General features: G+C 38.1%; 1 protein-coding gene and 1 long non-coding RNA gene across 2 annotated transcripts in view; one reads left to right on the top strand and one right to left on the bottom strand.

Moving 5' to 3' along the window:
• Positions 1 to 21,637, bottom strand: part of DIAPH3 (diaphanous related formin 3) — a 563,088-nt gene that overhangs the window by 275,560 nt on the left and 265,891 nt on the right. The window contains exons 19-20 of the mRNA XM_027557103.1: positions 19,685 to 19,779; positions 15,504 to 15,605 (exon numbers count right to left, since the gene is read on the bottom strand). Of these exons, the coding sequence (XP_027412904.1) occupies positions 15,504 to 15,605; positions 19,685 to 19,779 (197 nt within the window). The remainder of the gene's footprint in view (positions 1 to 15,503; positions 15,606 to 19,684; positions 19,780 to 21,637) is intronic.
• The window catches only part of LOC113902166, a 77,677-nt gene that overhangs the window by 40,692 nt on the left and 15,348 nt on the right, over positions 1 to 21,637 (top strand). Inside the window, exon 2 of the long non-coding RNA XR_003513686.1 lies at positions 19,696 to 19,818. This is a non-coding gene — a long non-coding RNA (uncharacterized LOC113902166). The remainder of the gene's footprint in view (positions 1 to 19,695; positions 19,819 to 21,637) is intronic.

Here is a 21,637-nt window from a genome sequence, read left to right as displayed (position 1 = left end):
ATTTTGTTGTGCCCTCATGGCCTCCTGTGTTACATTTCTGATTCACACCCTGGGTGATCTCATCTAGTTCCAGAGCTTTAAATTCCACAAGTATGTGACTAGCTCCCGAATTTATGCCTTCAGCCTGACTTCCAGCTTACATCCCAACTGCTTTCTGTATAGGTCCACTCACACAGATGTTTCAGGTGATCTTCCCTCCCTGAGTCTGCTTCTCTCTCTTAAGTCTTCTCCTATTCTCTGGAAATAGGATCTCCTATCTATCTAATTGTACAGGGCAAGCACCTTGGGGTCATCCTGGACTCTTCTTATTCCCTAAATCCAACGTATTGGATACCCTGGCTTCCTTAATTTTGAAATATTATATAGCCCTTCGTACCATGGACACTGCCATCAAGCCACCACCCTTTCTCACCTTCATCATTGTTCTAGCATGTTAAGTGGCCATTGGCTTCAATTTATGCCCCTACCCCACCACCTGTTCCTCACACAGCTGACAGAATAATCAACCTGACCTAAACCTAAAGCACAGACCAGATAACTTCACTTCTCCATATAAAGATCTCCAGTGATTTCCTAGCATGACGGCCATGGGCCCCACACCCTGCAGGCACGGTCCTGGGGCCTCCCTCTCCTTTCTCCTGCTGCCCGCCCCTCCACTCGCTCTGCATCAGCCAGGCTTCCCTGTGCCAAGCCCCACTGACCCCAAAGCCCGGTGCTCCGCGGCCTCTGTCTGTGGGCAGTCCCCCGAGCCAGTCACTCTGGTGCTTGCTCAGAGGGCAGAGGCCCTCCCCAGGCATTTGATCACACACATGTACCCGCCTCGTACCACCATGGGCTGAGGAGTACTGAGGGTCACCTGACCCAGAGCTTTCATTTCTTATCTATTGTCACTATATGCGACTACAATGTAAGACCAAGGAGGAGTAAGAGACGTATTCCCTGCAACAAACTCAGAATCCAGAAAAAGGCCAAGCACAGAGGAGGTGTCCAATAAATATTTGTCAAATAAATGTACAAATGAGTGAATCACTGCTGAACCAAGAGGACAGGTACTGAAATGAAACACATGAGATAGTGGTTTCGTTACCAATATAATCTCAAGGTCTAAATTCATCCATACAAGTCTGGTAATTCAGACCCACTAACCAAAGGCTAGTGGACATGGAGCCACTTTCTCAGAATCATCTAAATGAGAACTCAAATTAATATCAGAAATGTTCTTAAATATACTCAATCTACCAACAGTGAAGCCATGTTAAGTTCAACCATAAAAAAAAGTCTCTAATTTTCTGTATATTTCAGTATATTTGCCTAAATCAATAAATCTGTTATACATTATTTTATACTACCAAAAATCATGTAAAGAAAAGGTGTAAATGGCCTTTTAAGAGTTTTGTCAACATGTACCTCCACCATGTCATATGTAGGCAGAATTAAGATGAAATCTGTGAGAGAAAAAAAATCTTCAGAGAAAATACTAGGATGGGTGAAACAGAAATTTCTCTTACCTGACAACTGATGTTTAACTACTTAAACCTACAAAATTTCTGTAAGTTTTGCTAAAAATTCAAACGGCGTTGTGATCATTTTGACTTGGACCACTGACTGAGATGAAAAGCAGAAATCAGATTATAAGGAAAATGACAGCAGTATGACATGTCTCAAGAATTTCAGGCTACAGACCAATGACAACTGAAAGCAAGCTAAATTAATAAGCTTTAAACTAGGTGGAAGAAAAGCCATCTGTGCTAGAGAGCCTATATTAAGTACTGGATCCTGGTAGAAACATGTCAAGAAGGTTGCAAAGCAAAGAGACAAGAATAACTGAACAACAGCTGAATGTTTATGATCTTAAGAGAAGCAGACCTTTAAGATTTAAATAGCTATGGACAGAGTTATAACAGTTTATTATTCTAAACAAACATCCTCCTGGATGGTGAAAGATCTGCAAATGAGGTTGCCAAAGTGCTGTCTAGAGCATACTGAAATGTGAAGGACCTGGGACAAAGGCCGCAACTGAAGACAAACAGGGCTCCTATCTTCCAGGAGGAGAGACTGGAGAGATTTATGTCACTGACAGACAAGACTGAAGAAGAATACTAAGGAGAAAAGGAAACAGTAATTACAAGAAGCCAAAATGGATTCTGAAAAGAAGAAACCGATAATTCTGTGAAACATGAACGATTTTGAATCTGGACATTTGCAAAGCACTCCAAATAATCAACACCTGAATGAAAGAGACGTGGATATGTTAAGTCTGGGAAAGTGATGACTCAGTGGACATATTCTTTCAGGTTCCACACCAACTCTGGTCAGTCTCTTCTGAAGTTGTTTCAATAAGCCATGATTCTTAAACCAAACCAGAATTTCCTCAATACCTTTGAAAATATTCAACTTCTTTTGAGTACCAAAAGCAGCACTGTATAAGGCAGGTACCCGAGTGTTTCAGTACCCCAGACTGAAACAGCATGGCCTCAGGAGTTAAAAAGGACCAAGAAAAGTCCAACAGAGGTGTGGCACCAGGAGGAAAGTGGAATAAGTCTACAAACGGACTGAGTCTACAAAGGGACAAGCTTACAAAGTAGGTGGCAGAATCATGTAGGGTGGTTATCTTCTGTTTTGAATACAAGTATAAATTGAGACTTTTACGCTCAAAATTGTTGGCTACTTGATATACTTTTAAATTAACCCCTTCTTACCAAAGAAATAATTGGCCAGAGACTCATTTTAACAAAACTTAAAATCACTATCTCAAAAGTACACAACATTTTCATTTCAAAATGTAATTTTTAAAAACAACTATCTGTATCGTACCATAATGATGGACACACGTCATTATCAGTTCAGTTCAGTCGCTCAGTCGAGTCCAACTCTTTGAGACCCCATGAAACGCAGCACACCAGGCCTCCCTGTCCATCACCAACTCCTGGAATTCACCCAAACTCATGTGCATCGAGTCGGTCATGCCATCCAGCCATCTCATCCTGTCGTCCCCTTCTCCTCCTGCCCCCAATCCCTCCCAGCATCAGTCAGTGTCTTTTCCAATGAGTCAACTCTTTGCATGAGGTAGCCAAAGTACTGGAGTTTCAGCATCACCATCAGTCCTTCCAATGAACACCCAGGAGTGATACATATTTGTCCTAATCCACTGAACATACAACACCAAGAATGAACCCTAAGGTAATCGATGGACATTGAGCAATTATGATGTGTTTGTGTAGGTTCATGAAGTATGATAAATGTACCATTCTACTGGAAGATATTGATAAAGGGGGAGGCTATGCATGTGCATACAGAAAATCTCTGTAACTTGCCCCCAATTTTTCTGTGAACCTTTTTTCTAATAATTGTTGATAATTTCAAAGTATTACAAATTATTACAGTCAGAAAACAAATTAAAAAGTAAAATATCAAAAACAATTCTTAACTTCATTTTTATTTTACTATTCTTGCTATATATATTTTCCCTCCTTTCTCTTCATCTCTTTCGTTTTTCACATATTCACTTAGCCTGTATGGTGTAGCCACCATGTAGCTCAAGATGGACCATGGGTCAGGAATATAAAGATGAGTTCGTATACTTCAGCTTGTTCAAAAGTGCCAAGCATAAATGAAATCTGTGGCATACTTCAGGGAAATAAGAACCATCTACAGAAAGTACCCAGCATTATGATAACAAAGAGGAAGGATCCTGAATTGTGCAAGGAATAACAGAAGTGCTAGAGAAAGAATTCCAGAGAGCGTTTCCCAAAGCAGAGAATAGGGACAGCAGGCTGTGGACGGGCCTGGGCACGGGCCCTGAGAACAGGGTAAGTGGTCTGGGAGATAAAGCACAGGGCAGGCGAGACAAGGGGCGGAAGGAGTGGCTGTGGCTGCTCCTCAGAGACCTAACGCTGGTGCCTGAGCGGGCAGGAAGGAGAGGCTCATGGAGAAGTCTGAGAAAGCACTCGGGGTTGATGAGCATGTTCATTATCTTGATTATGATGATGGTTTCACAAGTGCACTTATATCAAAATGAATCAAATTCTACAAGTTTTAAATATATGCATTTTTACTGTGTACCAATTATACTTCAATGAAGATTTTTTGTTACTTTGTTTTTAAGGGATATTATTTTAAGAATTTTAGACATCCATGTAAAAGTTATAGGAAGCAAGCGAAGTAGCTTAGGGAGACCGTGAGGGACGGTAAGTGGCATTTCACTCATTCTATAACTTTACAGGATGTTCCACACCATCCAAAGAAGACTTAATCAACTGCTATTTACACGTACTTATAAAACCACTAGACCATTCAGGTAAGACACAAATCAAATCCCTTATAATTATACAGTGGAAGTGAGAAATAGATTTAAGGGACTAGATGTGATAGACAGAGTGTCTGATGAAATATGGATGGAGGTTCATGACATTGTACAGGAGACACAAATCAAGACCATCCCCAGAAAAAAAGAAATACAAAAGACCAAAATGCTTGTCTGAGGAGGTTTTACAAATAGCTGTGAAAAGAGAAGCAAAAAGCAAAGGAGAAAAGGAAAGATATTCCCATTTGAATGCAGAGTTCTAAAGAATAGCAAGGAGAGATGAAAAGCCTTTCTCAGCGATCAATGCAAAGAAATAGTGGAAAACAACAGAATGGAAAGACTAGAGATCTCGTCAAGATTATTAGAGATACCAAGGAAACATTTCATGCAAAGATGGGCTCGATAAAGGACAGAAACGGCATGGACCTAACAGTAGCAGAAGATATTAAGATGAGGTGGCAAGAATACACAGAAGACATGTACAAAAAAGATCTTCACAACCCAGATAATCATGATGGAGTGATCACTCACCTAGAGGCAGAAATCCTGGAATGTGAAATCAAGTGGCCCTTAGAAAGCATCACTACAAACAAAGCCAGTGGAGGTGCTGGAATTCCAGTTGAGCTCTTTCAAATCCTGAAAGATGATGCTGTGAAAGTGCTGCACTCAATATGCTAGCAAATTTGGAAAACTCAGCAGTGGCCACAGGGCTGGAAAACATCAGTTTTCATTCCAATCTCAAAGAAAGGCAATGGCAAAGAATGCTCAAACTACCGCACAATTGCACTCATCTCACACGCTAGTAAAGTGATGATCAAAATTCTCCAAGCCAGGCTTCGGCAATACATGAACAGTGAACTTCCAGATGTTCAAGCTGGTTTTCGAAAAGGCAGAGGAACCAGAGATCAAATTGCCAACATCCAATGGACCATCGAAAGAGCAAGAGAGTTCCAGAAAAACATCTATTTCTGCTTTATTGACTATGCCACAGCCTTTGACTATGTGGATCACAATAAACTGTGGAAAATTCTGAAGGAGATGGGAGTATGAGATCACCTGATCTGCCTCTTGAGAAATCTGTATGCAGGTCAGGAAGCAACAGTTAGAACTGGACATGGAACAACAGATTGGTTCCAAATAGGAAAAGGAGTACGTCAAGGCTGTATATTGTCACCATGCTTATTTAACTTATATGCACAGTACATCATGAGAAACGCTGGGCTGGAGGAATCACAAGCTGGAATCGAGATTGCCGGGAGAAATATCAATAGCCTCAGATATGCAGATGACACTGCCCTTATGGAAGAAAGTGAAGAGGAACTAAAAAGCCTCTTGATGAAAGTGAAAGAGGAGACTGAAAAAGCTGGCTTAAAGCTCAACATTCAGAAAACTAAGATCATGGCATCTGGTCCCATCACTTCACGGGAAATAGATGGAGAAACAGTGGAAATAGTGTCAGACTTTATTTCTGGGGGCTCGAAAATCACTGCAGATGGTGATTGTAGCCATGAAATTAAAAGATGCTTACTCTTTGGAAGTAAAGTTATGACCAATCTATACAGCATATTAAAAATCAGAGACACTACTTTGCCAACGAAGGTCCATCTAGTCAAGGCTTTGGTTTTTTCAGTGGTCATGTATGGATGTGAGAATTGGACTGTGAAGAAAGCTGAGTGCCGAAGAATTGATGCTTTTGAACTGTGGTGTTGGAGAAGAGTCTTGAGAGTCCCTTGGACTGCAAGGAGATCCAACCAGTTCATTCTAAAGGAGATCAGTCCTGGGTGTTCATTGGAAGGACTGATGCTGAGGCTGAAACTCCAATACTTTGGCCACCTCATGTGAAGAGTTGACTCATTGGAAAAGACTCTGATGCTGGAAAGAATTGGAGGCAGGAGGAAAAGGGGACAACAGAGGATGAGATGGCTGGATGGCATCACCAACTCGATGCACACAAGTCTGGGTGAACTCCAGGAGTTGGTGATGGACAGGGAGCCCTGGCGTGCTTCTATTCATGGGGTCGCAAAGAGTTAACATGACTGAGCGACTGATATGGATCATGTGCAAAGGACTGAGCTTGTCCTAAAACACAGAATACGCCTTGAGTGAGGAACATGACTCTTCAATTCATTTTCATAATCAAACTTCGAAAACGTAGGATACAGAAGACATCATAAATAAACATGGAAGGACAAGTGAGAGGCAATAGGAAAATCTGTAAATATTTACAAAGGAATAACACATAGGTTATATAAGGAGCTTCTACAAACTATAAGGAAAGAAAGATAATATAGTAAGAAAGTGAATCCAGGAAGAAGTATAAATAACCAATAAATATATAATAAACTGTGTCAATCTCATTCAGTAGCCTGGAAATATAGAGTGAAGAATAAAATCACAAGTGGAATAAAAAGGTCATATTAAGTACTAGTGATGGTGCAAGACAAAAATCCTCATGTATATTGTTCATAAAAATATAAAATGACATAATTTCTAGAAGGTTAACTTGGCAGGAATGACCAAGATTAACAGAAGTTTTCAACTAGGAATTCAAATTCTGCAACTTTTACAAAGAAATAATAATATTAATCACAAAAGCTAACCCTTAGAAGAGTTTGGATTACAAGCTGATTTACACGTATCAGTTCAGTTCAGTTCAGTCGCTCAGTCGTGCCCGACTCTTTGCGGCCCCATGAATCGCAGTACGCCAGGCCTCCCTGTCCATCACCAACTCTCGGAGTTCACTCAAACTCGCGGCCATCTAGTCGGTGATGCCATCCAGCCATCTTATCCTCTGCCGTCCCCTTCTCCTTCTGCCCCCAATCCCTCCCAGCATCAGAAGTATTAAATAGACATGACCACTGGCCTGTAGTAGTGGAGGCAGACACGACCACTGGCCTGAGGCTGGCAGAATCGTGATTCCCCCAAATAGGGTCACAGACTAATCCCCAAAACTTCTGAATATGTTAACTTACATGGCAGAAGGGACATTGTGGATGTGATTAAATTAAGACTCTTGATTATTCTAGATTAGCGAATATAAACACAATGTCCTTATGAAAGCTGAGGAGAGAGCCAAGGAAGGAGATGACAAAAGGAGAAGGGAGCGGGATGGCAGACGGTAAGCCAGGAGTGTGGCAGCCGCCAAACGCAGGGAGGGCCAGGAGGAAATCCTTTCCAGAGCTCTCAGAGGAACACAGTATTAACGACCCATTCCAGACTTCTGACCTCCAGGATTCTAAGACAATAAATGTATTTCGTTTCAAGCCACTAAGTCTGTGGTACTTTGTTATAGTAGCAACAGGAAACTAATGTAAGTTTCACAAATACGGAAAGTGAGGTACAGGAAAATGAACAACTACCCAAGATCACAAAGCTTGTAAGGTTGATATAGGATTTAAACCCAGAGTTCATGCACATAACCTCTATAAAACACTCCCTCCAAACACATACACAAACAAGGCATGCAGAATTTTTTTTTTAAAACCTGGGGGAATACAAAAACTAACCATCCTTCATTGAGGAAATAGTTATAGAAAAAGTCAAAATATCAGTAGGTGGCACAGTGGTAAAGAATCCGCCAACCAGTGCAGGAGACTTAGGAGACAAGGGTTCAACCCTTGGGTCAGGAAGGCCCCCTGAAGTGAAAAATGGCAACCTCCCAGTATTCTTGCCTGGAAAATTTCATGGAAAAAGAGGCTGGCAGGCTATAGTCCATGAGGCTACAAAGAGTCAGACAAGACTGAGCACAGCATGAGATACCATATAGGAATTTCAAAATATCACATCATAAAAACAAAATCTCCAAAACATTTCACGGTGAAGTTTTAGAACAATGTGCAAATGAGTATGCACACATTTGTAAATACAAAGAAATAGGACTGGAAAACCAGCAAAACATTTAAAAAGATCATTTATATGGAATGCAGTGGGTAGTGAGATACAAGGAAACTTCTACATTGTATTCAATATTTTTATACGTTATTTAAATGTTTTATAACAAGAATATTTAGGTGTATTTTAAAATGAGGCATTTTTAATGGAAGAAAATTTGCATGAACTTCTTGCAACATGTTTTGGTTAAAAATAAAAAAGTCTCTACTGCACAAAGTTTAAAAGCCCTGCCCTACAGTGACACCAAATGGTGATAGATCAAAATACAGTACACAAACAAAACATTTGTTCAATTCAATTTCCTATAAACACTACAATTGCTTTGAAGAATTGGCAGCTTAAAAGAACTAAATAATGTGGATACAAATACTCAAAAGCTTAGAATTTTTAATCAAAGAAATTCTAGTATACCGAGTTTCAAATGCAAATTTTAGGCCTCTTTCTAAGCTTCAGCTAAATCTTGTGATCCCATTGAATATTTACATATCTTACTTCTCACACAGTTAACCAACCGTACCACTGTGAGCACAGTGATTTTGCCTAATGGCTTATTGATCAAAAGATGACTGCAAATATAAAAAAATACAGTCATACAACTAAAATCAGGTTCTTTCAACAGAAACCAGCCTTTGATGAGTAGGCAGTATTTGAGGGAAATAAACAAGGAGATAGTAAGGCTGAGAGGAAAAATAAGGAATCCAAGAAAAAAGACAGCTAACTGATCCAATGAGAGTTTCTAAGAAGTATATTTTCCTTTTGTAATATTACTGATAGAAAATTAAGCTGAATAAAGCATGAGACTAGGGCATTCCAAATATGAAACAATTTCTCAACAAAGAGTTTTATACTGGACTGTCTAGGGAAAACAATGTTTCAAATTTAGCACATTGGTTAGTATTCAATGTCTTCTGCCCAAAACCTAGAAAGTAAAACTAGCTCAGTCGTGACTGGACTCTTTGCCACCCCATGGACTATAAACAGTCCACGAAATTCTCTAGGCCAGAATACTGGAGTGGGTAGCCTTCCCCTTTTCCAGGGGATCTTCCCAAACCAGGGATCGAACCCAAGTCTCCAGCATTGCAAGTGGATTCCATACCAACTGAGCTATCAGGGGAGCCCAAAACCTAAATCAACAAATAAAACTCACTGTAAATTGTCTCATTCATTTCACAGTACACAAAACGATATAAAGATGGACCACTTCTCAGAACCCATCTCTAAAATAACAAAATATCATTTGAATAGAACACTTGGTCTGAGAATTAAATGACAGCTTGTTCAGACTATTTGACGTGTTCTTTTTTCCTTATGCCAAAATTTCCTGGAAAACATAGCTATCAGCCACAAAACAAGTCAATAATATCAATAAACTCCTAGGTCCTGAATTCGTAGCACTGGGTTATCAGTTCTAAAAGGTACCAGCTATCACCATGTCAACAGCACTACTAGACTACAAGCATCAGCAGGGCCACCTCCCACACCTGGCGACTGTCCTGCTCAAACTTGCCAAGGCTTCAGTTAGAAGGGCTGCAAGAATAAGTTCAGGGACGCAACTTAAGATTCTGAATTACTGGGAAAAAACATAAATAAGATGAGCAATTAAACGTTTAGTACCATAAAAGTACCGAGATACAGCTCACCTGCATTAAGACTATTTTTTAAAGAATAGAGATAATATCAGGATTAAAGAACTTTGCTTCAACTTCAAGGGAGAAATAAATAAAAGTGGATATGTAAACTGTATTATAGGAAATGTGGAGAGAATATAGACATAGTAAACGGTTTAGTGTTTCAAAGAAAACATACTGCTACTGCTAAGGCGCCTCAGTCGTGTCCAACTCTGTGTGACCCCACAGACGGCAGCCCACCAGGCTCCCCCATCCCTGGGATTTTCCAGGCAAGGATACTGGAGTGGGTTGCCATTTCCTTCTCCAAAAGTGAAAAGTGAAAAGTGAAGTCGCTCAGTCATGTCCGACTCTTAGCGATCCCATGGACTGCAGCCTACCAGGCTCCTCCATCCATGGGATTTTCCAGGCAAGAGTATTGGAGTGGGGTGCCATTGCCTTCTCCAAGAAAACATAAGGGACATACAATTTAATGGATATTCACACATTTCTGAATAGTATATATGAATATCATACTCGATAGACCACTCAGTTCAGTTCAGTCATTCAGTCGTGTCTGACTCTTTACGACCCCATGAATCACAGCACGCCAGGTCTCCCTGTCCATCACCAACTCGCAGAGCTCACTCAGACTCATGTCCATCAAGTCCATGATGCCATCCAGCCATCTCATCCTCTGTCATCCCCTTTTCCTCCTGTCTCCAATCCCTCACAGCATCAGAGTCTTTTCCAATGAGTCAACTCTTCGCATGAGGTGTGCAAAGTACTGGAGTATCAGCTTTAGCATCAGTCCTTGCAAAGAACACCCAGGACTGATCTCCTTTAGAATGGACTGGTTGTATCTCCTTGCAGTCCAAGGGACTCTCAAGGGTCTTCTCCAACACCACAATTCAAAAGCATCAATTCTTTGGCACTCAGCTTTCTTCACAGTCCAGCTCTCACATCCATACATGACCACTGAAAAAACCATAGCCTTGACTAGACGGACCTTTGTTGGCAAAGTAATGTCTCTGCTTTTTAATATACTGGCTAGGCCGGTCATAACTTTCCTTCCAAGGAGTAAGCATCTTTTAATCTCATGGCTGCAATCACCATCTACGGTGATTGTGGAGCCCAAAAAAATAAAGTCTGACACTGTTTCTACTGTTTCCCCATCTACTTCCCACGAAGTGATGGGATCAGATGCCATGATCTTCGTTTTCTGTTAAGCCAACTTTTTCACTCTCCTCTTTCAACTTCATCAACAGGCTTTTTAGATCCTCTTCACTTTCTGCCATAAGGGTGGTGTCATCTGCATATCTGAGGTTATTGATATTTCTCCTGGCAATCTTGATTCCAGCTTGGGATTCTTCCAGCCCAGCATTTCTCATGATGTACTCTGCATATAAGTTAAATAAGCATGGTGACAATATACAGCCTTGACGTACTCCTTTTCCTATTTGGAACCAGTCTGTTGTTCCATGTCCAGTTCTAACTGCTGCTTCCTGACCTGCATATAGGTTTCTGAAGAGGCTGGTCAGGTGGTCTGGTATTCCCATCTCTTTCAGAATTTTCCACAGTTTATTGTGATCCACACAGTCAAAGGCTTTGGCATAGTCAAGAAAGCAGAAATAGATGTTTTTCTGGAACTCTCTTGCTTTTTCCATGACCCAGATACTTGTATGTAAGTAATATATGACAAAAGTAGAACATACTTCTAATTTACATGTTGTGTTTTATATATTCTATTTGGTATTTTGGGACACACCACAGAACATGTAGGACCTTAGTTACCTGAGAGGGGATCAAATCCACGCCCCCTGTATTGGAAGGTTGGAGTCTTAACCACTAGATGGCCAAGGAAGTAGCTTCTATTTGGCCTTTAATTGACATTGATTACCAGCAGTTTGGATGTGTTACTTTCACAAACCACCTCTCTATGAAACAGAAATAATAGAGACAAACACTGATGTCCAGGTAAGCTGGATTTTGTTTGTTTGCTGTTTTATATAATTCTTGTGTGGAATTAAAGCAGATTATATAATGCAAACAACTTTAGTAACTTTATCCACTGTATCAAATTTGAGTGTTTATTTAAATAGACTACATCTGTAATTCATATGAATCAAATTAATGAATTTACATAATTGGATAAAACAAAAATGTAAACTGGCAACGAAAATAACTGCAGGGTTTTAACTGATTTCTATAAAAATGAAAACAATGTTAGAAATGACAGTATCAGTGCACAGAACCTGAAGATGAAACAGTTAACACCAGTCTATCTACGATAAAAACAAGTAAAAAGGCAAGTTTCGATCCTATTTGGGGTGGAATGACCACCTCTGACTCTTTCTTGTTTGTGACTCTGAAGATTTTTCAGCCAGAAATGATTAGCACTTTAAATATAGGTTTAGTCAATAAGTAAAGGTTTTTCTATGAGAGCAAAGTCTTGTAGGAATCTGCAGTTTAGTTTACCTCTAGTTAACAGCCCATCTTCAATATATATACAAGTATACTAAGCTTATTACTTTAAAAATGAAACAGCATTATGAGAATCTTTAAAAAAAACACGTGGTAATTATAATCAATTTCTTAAAACCAACAAATTATGGTATAATTTATATAATGTTGATAAACTGAAAAGACATCACTCTTTAATCAATTAGTGAACTCACTGAGTTTTTAAATTAGAAAGAATAGAAAACATCAGGCATCACATATGGTTCATCATTTTGGGGGTAACTCTCAACTGTATAAACTTTACGAAAGTTTTCCTGTCTTTTGGGTGATGCGTGGGGGTTTGAGAAGTAGAGAGCCAGACTGAAAATGGTGAAAAACAGGAATGGAAAAAAAGATGAAGTGAAGAATATTACTATTTGCTACTCACTTCCCCCAAAAAACTTCATATAAAACTTCACATTTTTCTTCAACTGTCTTTCTTTCTTCATCAAAACAAATATATTCTAAGATATTCAGTTTAGTTCAGTCGCTCAGTTGTGTCCGACTCTTTGTGACCCCATGAATCGCAGCATGCCAGGCCTCCCTGTCTATCACCAACTTCCGGAATTCACTCCGACTCACGTCCATAGAGTCAGTGATGCCATCCAGCCATCTCATCCTCTGTCGTCCCCTTCTCCCCTGCCCCCAATCCCTCCCAGCGTCAGAGTTTTTTCCCAATGAATCAACTCTTTGCATGAGGTGGCCAAAGTACTGGAGTTTCAGCTTTAGCATCATTCCTTCCAAAGAAATCCCAGTGCTGATCTACTTCAGAATGGACTGGTTGGATCTCCTTGCAGTCCAAGGGACTCTCAAGAGTCTTCTCTAACACCACAGTTTAAAAGCATCAATTCTTCGGCGCTCAGCCTTCTTCACAGTCCAACTCTCACATCCATACATGACCACAGGAAAAACCATAGCCTTGACTAGACGGACCTTTGTTGGCAAAGTAATGTCTCTGCTTTTCAATATGCTGTCTAGGTTGGTCATAACTTTCCTTCCAAGGAGTAAGTGTCTTTTAATTTCATGGCTGTAGTCATCATCTGCAGTGATTTTGGAGCCCAAAAAGGTAAAGTCTGACACTGCTTCCTCTGTTTCCCTATCTATCTGCCCTGAAGTGAGGGGACCAAATGCCATGATCTTCCTTTTCTGAATGTTGAGCTTTAAGCCAACTTTTTCACTTTCCTCTTTCACTTTCATCAAGAGGCTTTTGAGTTCCTCTTCACTTTCTGCCATAAGGGTGGTGTCATCTGCATATCTGAGGTTATTGATATTTCTCCCGGCAATCTTGATTCCAGCTTGTGTTTCCTCCAGTCCAGCGTTTCTCATGATGTACTCTGCATATAAGTTAAATAAGCAGGGTGACAATACACAGCCTTGACATACTCCTTTTCCTATTTCGAACCAGTCTGTTGTTCCATGTCCAGTTCTAAGATGTTAGTGTAACACAAACCAGAACTTGAAATAGTATTTTTAGAAATGTTCATAATCAACAGATAACAGCAGATGGTTTTCAACAGTATCACTCTTGTTCTCTGTATCTTCCATTTGTAGTCAGTTATGATCAGCACAGAATGTGTAGAGTCAAGGTCAAGTTTGCATTGACATGTGCTGAAACTATTTCTGTCTTAAAATCAAAATTACCATGTCTAAAGCCCTGGTATCTGGGAATATACTTATTTTAACTTTCTGACCTCTCTGAGTACAATACTTGTAAGTCATGCCTCTTTGATAGGAACCCTCGTTTTTCAAAAGCAGCCATAACCTGGCTATTTAAATAAACCTAAAACATCTCCAAGTTAGAGTTCATTCTTCTGTGACAATCACCAGGAAAAACATGAGAATAGTTTTAAATCTCTGTGATGATATACAACATAAAGAGTTTCTTGGTAAGCAGATATTTTCATATAAGTTTGTGTTTCATATTTAACATGGATAGGAATATTTTAAAATTGTAATTTTACATGCTATGATTTTCATTCAAGAGTCAAAAAGCACGAACAAACATCAAAAATCTAAGCAGCTTGTGGTTAAAAATGTAATGCAAATTCTCTCTTGTCTTATATGGAAGATATTGTGTCACAGGGATCAAGAGAAAGACTGATCAGGTGACAGAAAATAAACAAGAAAATAAAGAAAGCGAGAGAGAGAGAGAGACAAGAGGATAAAAGAGCTCTCTGGAGAGACTCGGGTTAAAAAAATTGCATTTTTCTAAAAATAATGTTTAAAAGTTTTATAATAAAAATTACAGGGCTATGAAGAGGAAAAACCTGCCTTTTTTTTCCTTCTAATCTGAGTCTGTGAACTTTGGGGGCAGGAGAGTCACTGCAGAGAGAGCTGAGTAGATTGGATTTATGAAGAGACAGGAAAAAGTTTAAAATCAAGTGTCAATAACACGACAAATAATAGTATGTAAACACAGTCCTTTAGTAATCCAATCCAAGCTTTCAGAATTATAGAAATATAATACTACCACATCCCTGGAGGTTGGTAATAATATAGCTGAAGACTCTAGGAAAAAAAAATCTTATATATTAAAAAAAAATGAAATAGTACTTTAAACATCATCATGATGGCTGAGGTACCCAATGTCAACATGATAATTTAATGGTAGAAGGTAAGAGCAGGAGAAAAGAAAACTTGATATAAATCTTAAATTCAAGTTGCAATAGAGCTAACATATAACATTGGAAAGTCTTTTTTCATCTCTTTAGATCCCAACTTCTATAAAATAGGAGGCTGGAAGTCTTGAAGATTTTATAAAATGCATTCATTTTTTCATCCTCATTGCCAAAAAGAAACTGTATTTCTAATTTTAGAGTTTAAAACATGAGAGGAACTGAAGTGATTGAGTAGAATGAGAAAGTGAAGCTACTCTTGCGATATGTTGGAAAACACTGCTCGAGAATAAAGCACAATCCACTCTAGTCGTAGGAGTGCAGGTTTCATTTTACATTTTCACATTAAATAGAAAAGATAAAAAATCACGTTTGTACTTTTGAAAGAACTCTTTGGATTTCATTTATGGTTAGAATTTCAACATGCATTTTAAAATCAAGATAATTTTCCATAAATATCCTCAGGTTAAGAAGAAAAGCAAGGTGGACGTTGAATGCTTGTGAATAGTAGTGACGTGAAAGCCTCACATTCTGTTTCCTCTGTGCACAGCACAGATGTCCCCTCCAGAGAGCTGACAGGGTACTCACCACGACAGCAAACTGCTCGGGTTCACATAGGTTGCTATATTCACTCTGGTACTGAGACAGTGAATTCAACTGTTGTTGATCGGGAAGATGCTTTATTAAGTTCTAAAAGTAAAACCAAAAGAAAATATCTTCATTAATGTGCTTCTTAAATTCTAGGAAAATTTATTAATAAACTGTGAGAAGGAAATCATTGACCAAGTTAATCTTCAGTTTTATTTCTAGTTAACTTCCCAAATACTAAGCCTTAAGCTTCGTCTCTGTATCTTGAAAGCAACTAATTTTCCTCTTCTCTATCCAGGATTATTACATATTCAAATCAAGCACTACTCAATGTTTATTTGATTAGCTATATAATTGAGAAAGGAGAATTCAACCTATACCAAAGGAACAGCTTTCTCACCTGGATAAATGTGATCAATTACATTTCAGCTATTGGCAATTAAATGTCAGAAAATTTCAGGCAAAACCAAACATTTTTTAGCACTTCACTCAGGGGGACAAAAGATATCATATTGCTTCTAACAGGCAAGAGAAAGAATAGAAACGAAATCAAGGGAATTTTAATGACAGCACTTGCAAGATTTAACTACTATGATTACAGTTTTAATAATAAAAATGAAGATATCTCTAAAACAAGACAACCTAACTTTTCTGATGTGAAAGAAAACTTGAAAAGGCATTGAAGACACAGGATGATGAACCTTGCAGATAAAAGAATACAGAGAGAACTTAAGTGCCATGGCTGTCAATGGTCCTTTGCCTCAATCATCTTCAGCTCAGAAAGGGAATACATATAATTATGCTTCCTTGTTAGAACTTAAATGATTAAACCATCCCTTTGACAAAGTCTATATAGATCCTCTGTATCAAAATATGATTGACAATAATAGTATTATAGCAAATTAGTATACTGACATTAAAATTAAGAAAAAATAATGGTTGGTGCTCACAATTCCAAATTACAGCATAAGCAAACTCTGTACAAGCCCAAAGTCAAATTCAAATTATAATTAAGCCTATACCATGCGAGGCTTTAATATATATATTTTAGGAAATATATTTAAGGAAAAAAAATATATATATAAGGAAATATATTTAAGGAAAAAAAAATCCCCAATGGTGTTATTAGTTAAAAAATAATGTTAGAGAATGTTATGTATCAAAGAGTTAGATCAAAGAACAAGTTTTTCACTCACTGTGTACCTTTGGACAAAAACTTGATTGACTAGCCAAAAACAAAAAAGTGGCAATTTAAGATTATCTCTAAAAAAACATTCAACATTAATACTACCAAACTGAATAAAAACAATAAAGAAATATGATTTTCCCTTATAAATAGAAGTTTCTCTCAGTAAAACTGCCTAAGACCAGAAGACTCGGTTATTAATAAAAGACTCGGTTTTTTTTAATCTTTCTAGTTGATAGCTGACCTATTTATTACACTGAATTTCTTCAGCATCTTTTTAGATAACCATAAAATCATCTTAGTTAATATTTTTAGTGAATATTTTTAGTTAATACATACTTAAATTTTAATCTTTCATCACAAATTCATTACTTTTTTTACTTCATTATTTTTGTTTTCTAAAGTAATAAAACTATTAGATTTGTAAAATTACAGGCCCAACATTTCTTTGTGTTCCCCTTATCATATTTCCCATCCTAAGTTCCTTTCAAAATAAAGTCTTCAAAGTTGCCCCACACAGCTTTTCTCTCACAGGATCCTTCTGCTGGAAGGACTAATGCTGAAGCTGAGACTCCAATACTTTGGCCACCTGATGTGAAGAGCTGACGCATTTGAAAAGACCCTGATGCTGGGAAAGACTGAGGGCAGGAGGAGAAGGGGATGACAGAGGATGAGATGGCTGGATGGCATCACCGACTCATTGGACATGAGTTTGAGTAAGCTCCGGGAGTTGGTGATGGACAGGGAGGCCTGGCGTGCTACAGTCCCTGGGGTTGCAAAGAGTCAGACACGACTGAGTGACTGAACTGAACTAATTTCAACCTTTAGGGACCTTTACACACACATTCAGGCTTCCCTGGTGGCTCAGACAATAAAGAATCTGTCTGCAATGCGGGAGACCTGAGTTTGATCCCTGGGTCAGGAAAATCCCCTGGAGAAGAGAACAGCAACCCACTCTGTATTCTTGCCTGGAGAATCCCATGAACAGAGGAGCCTGGCGGGCTACTATCCATGGGGTCGCAGACTTGGACATGACTGAGCAACTAACACATACACACACTCACACACATTCACATACCTCACATATTATCTAGGTCTAACAATCTCAATACAGCCAGGTTTACCTTGTATTATAATCATATATATACATATATGTGTGTGTGTGTGTGTGTGTATATATATATATATATAAATGCCATCTCCCTTGCCACACTATAAACTCTACAAAGGTAAAGTTTGTGTCTGATCAAGCCTATACCTGAGTGAGCCTAACACCATTCCTTTATATGGTAGACACTGTAAAATATGTGCTAAATTAATTAATGATTATTAACAAAGTACTGCTTTTTCTATGCTCTGTTCAAAATAGGCAAGTTCTTCACTGTACAATTAGAAAGTATTTTTAAAATTAAAAATAAGACTTCAAACAGCATGAAATTCTTATTTTTTAATGAATATATAAAGATTTTGCATATGTCCACAGTAAATTTTTAGATTTTCAATTCATAAGACTGGATTTATATTTACCAAGTGTGGTAAGCAGAATGATGACCCAACCCCACTAAGAGCTCTTCATTTAATTCCCTGAACTTATTAAATATTAACTTACACAACAAAGGGAACCAAGGTTTAAAATGGAATTAAGTTGCTATCAGCTCACCCTAAACCAGAGAGATTATCCTGGATTATCCGGATGTGCCCAATATAACCACAAAGGTCATAAAAAGTGGAAGAGGGAGAGCACAATAGTAAGAGGAAGATGTGAACAGAGGCCACCTCTACAAGGTTTCTGTGAACAGAGGAACAGAGCTTCAAAGACACTGGCTGAGAAAAAATGAAGGAGTGTGTCCACCAGCCAAGGAATGCGGGCAGTCACAGGGGCTGGAAAACAAAAACAGCTTGAAGCCTCCAGAGAGGAATGCAAGTCGGCTAACACCTGGACTCTGGCACAGTAAGGCCACACCAGACTTCTGTGCTACAAAAATGCAATATATTTGTTTTATAGTAAGCCACTAAATTTGTGGTAAATTGTTAAAACAGTAATAAAGAAGTAATATGTTAATAAATTATGTGGAACTGAATATTCTTCGGACATGAATTTTAAAATCCAAATGTTTTTCCACTCAAACAACAAGACATGATCGTGCAAAATATTTATATAATCAAGTTAAAAGCTACTGTCTAAATATAAATATTTATATATTTATAATACTTACAAATGCATTATAAAAACTACATATGCATTAAGTAGAAACATTTTAGTGGAAGAACTTGGAAATCTAATCCCAGGAATAAAGCACATACACAATCAAAAGGAATAAAGACAAAAACTATGAGAAACTGCTGGAAGAAAAACAAGCTTGAAGAAAGGTTGTTGAGTTAAGTAGTTTAAAGAGTCTGAGACTTAGCAAAAGTCACTGATGGGATTATATATTTACACCACATTTAGAAGACAGGACGGAAAAAACCAAGAAGTTCCAGCCTTCTGAATGACTCAGAATACTATGCAAACAATTTCTAGTATTCATGGAAACACAAATGACTCAAGTAAGGGTTGTTAGTAACAGTAATTCTAAATAAAGAGAAAACTCCCTCAATCTTCTTTACCAAACAAAAATACAACTTTATAAGTCATACAAGCCCAAGTCATGTATGACTTTATAAGTCATACAAATAAATTTAAATTAGCATATTATTAGACTTAACTGTAAAAAAAAATACATATATGTAAAAGTAAACAATCTGCCTTTCAGAAACAGTCATTTAAAATAACTGAAATGTAATCATTTGATAGCATTATATTTAGTTTGCAGTTACGAGAACATGCAAAGCTCTATCTCCTGGCAACGCAGAACTTATGCTAAAAGTAATTATGCAGCGAAGATTTTCCAGTTGAATGATTTGGTTTAATAATTTTGCTTCACTTACAGATTTCTGCTTAATGAGAAGCCTGCAATGAAATATAGGAATTTAAGCTCTCTGTCTGTTTGTTTACCTGAATCATAGACTCTGCCAACTGTGTTTCATCCACTTCCAATATCATCAGTTTGATTTCCTCGTATGGCACCCGGAAAGAGCTCAGGAAGATTGCTAAGAGGAGGGGAAAAAAAAAGAGCCATAGTAAAGAAGGTAAGAAAAGAATATTTTTTTAATTTATTTATTTTTAATTGAAGGATAACTGCTTTACAGATGTAAGAAAAGAATCTGAGATGTACTTCTAAATATAAAATAAAAAATGATTCATAAAAAGAGAAATTTTAAATATTCAATATAATTACTGTGGAGGAATCTTTCAGTAACACATTTCTTACTCTTCCTCAGTTTTAGAACTACATTTAAACAACAGTTCTATATTATGTTGGTTCTGAGGATGATTTTTAATCCTTAGTTACTAGCCTAATATAGGAATGTGCCAATTTTGATATGATTTTTTAAAAACTGAAATGGATTAGTACACTATAGAGGTATCATATTGTAATGAAAAGAACCATAAAACCCGAATATGTACACATAATATTTATCTAGACGTGTGTGTTATTAGTCTACATAATATCTTCTGCCCTTACTAAATAGTTTAAAAAAGTTTTGTTTTTTTTTTTCCAGAAAATTGCTTAACATATGACCCAGCAACCCCACTACTGGGCATATACCCTCATGGAACCATAATGGAAAAAGACACATGTACCCCAATGTTCACCACAGCACTATTTACAGTAGCCAGGACATGGAAGCAACTTACATGTCCACTGACAGATGAATGTATAAAGAAGTTGTGGTACATATGCACAATGGAATATTCCTCAGCTATAAAAAGAAATGCATTTCAGTCAGTTCTAATTAGACGGCTGAACCTATAGCCTATTATACAGAGTGAAGTAAGTCAGATGGAGAATGACAAATATCATACATTAATGCATATCTATGGAATCTAGAAAGCTGGTACTGATGATCCTATTTTCAGGGAAACAAAGGAGATGCAGGCATAAAGGACAGACTTTTGTACACAGTGGGGCAAGGAAAGGGTGAGACGATTTGAGAGAGTAACATTGAAACAAACATTTTCAGATATAATAAATAGCTAGTGGGAATCTGCTGTATGATTCAGGGAGCCCAAAGTCAGTGCTCCGTGAGAACCTAGAGGGGTGGGGTGGGAGGGAGGCAGAGGGAGGTTCAGGAGGGAGGGGACACATGTACACAAATGGCTGATTCATGCTGACGTATGGCGGAAACAATCACGATATTGTAAAGCGATCATCCTCCAATTAAAACAAAAAAACTGCTAAGCAGTGCACAACACTTTTACAAGTCATAAGAGCACCCTCATGTTCAGACAATATGCCAGAGAAATACATTCTGCATAGAACTAAAGCTTAAATATGCAATATTAGAACACACATTTTAATGGAAACTATCCAAATGGACTAGAAGGGATAAAATGGTATTATTGAGAATTCAACATTATTTACATTTTTTATACCTCACATGGGCTTCCCTGTGGCTCAGATGATAATCTGACTGCAATGCAGGAGACCTGGGTTTGATCTCTAGGTGGAGAAGATCTCCTGGAAAAGGGATCTGGCGCCTCTGTCCGTGGAATTCTCCAGGCAAGAATACCAGCAGCTATCCACTATTCTTCCACTATCCACTGCCATATACATCCACTAATTCCATGGACAGAGGAGCCTGGTGGGTTACAGTCCATGGGGTCAGAAAGAATCAGACACACTGATCAACTAACTCACGCCTACCTCATACATCTTACATACATACATGTTCAAACCCAATGATCTTCTCAAAAGTTACTGAAGTGTATAAGAATATTTTCAGAGCATTAGATTTAATGTTTTACTGGTTCCCCCTTATTCTACTACTATTGTTTCTTTTCTCCAGTGATAGATGTTACTTCTTGAACACACTCAGACCTCATTACCACTACCCACTACTTTTA

Source organism: Bos indicus x Bos taurus, chromosome 12 (assembly GCF_003369695.1).
Source record: "Bos indicus x Bos taurus breed Angus x Brahman F1 hybrid chromosome 12, Bos_hybrid_MaternalHap_v2.0, whole genome shotgun sequence".
NCBI lineage: Eukaryota > Metazoa > Chordata > Mammalia > Artiodactyla > Bovidae > Bos > Bos indicus x Bos taurus.
This window is presented reverse-complemented; position numbering and strand designations above follow the sequence as displayed.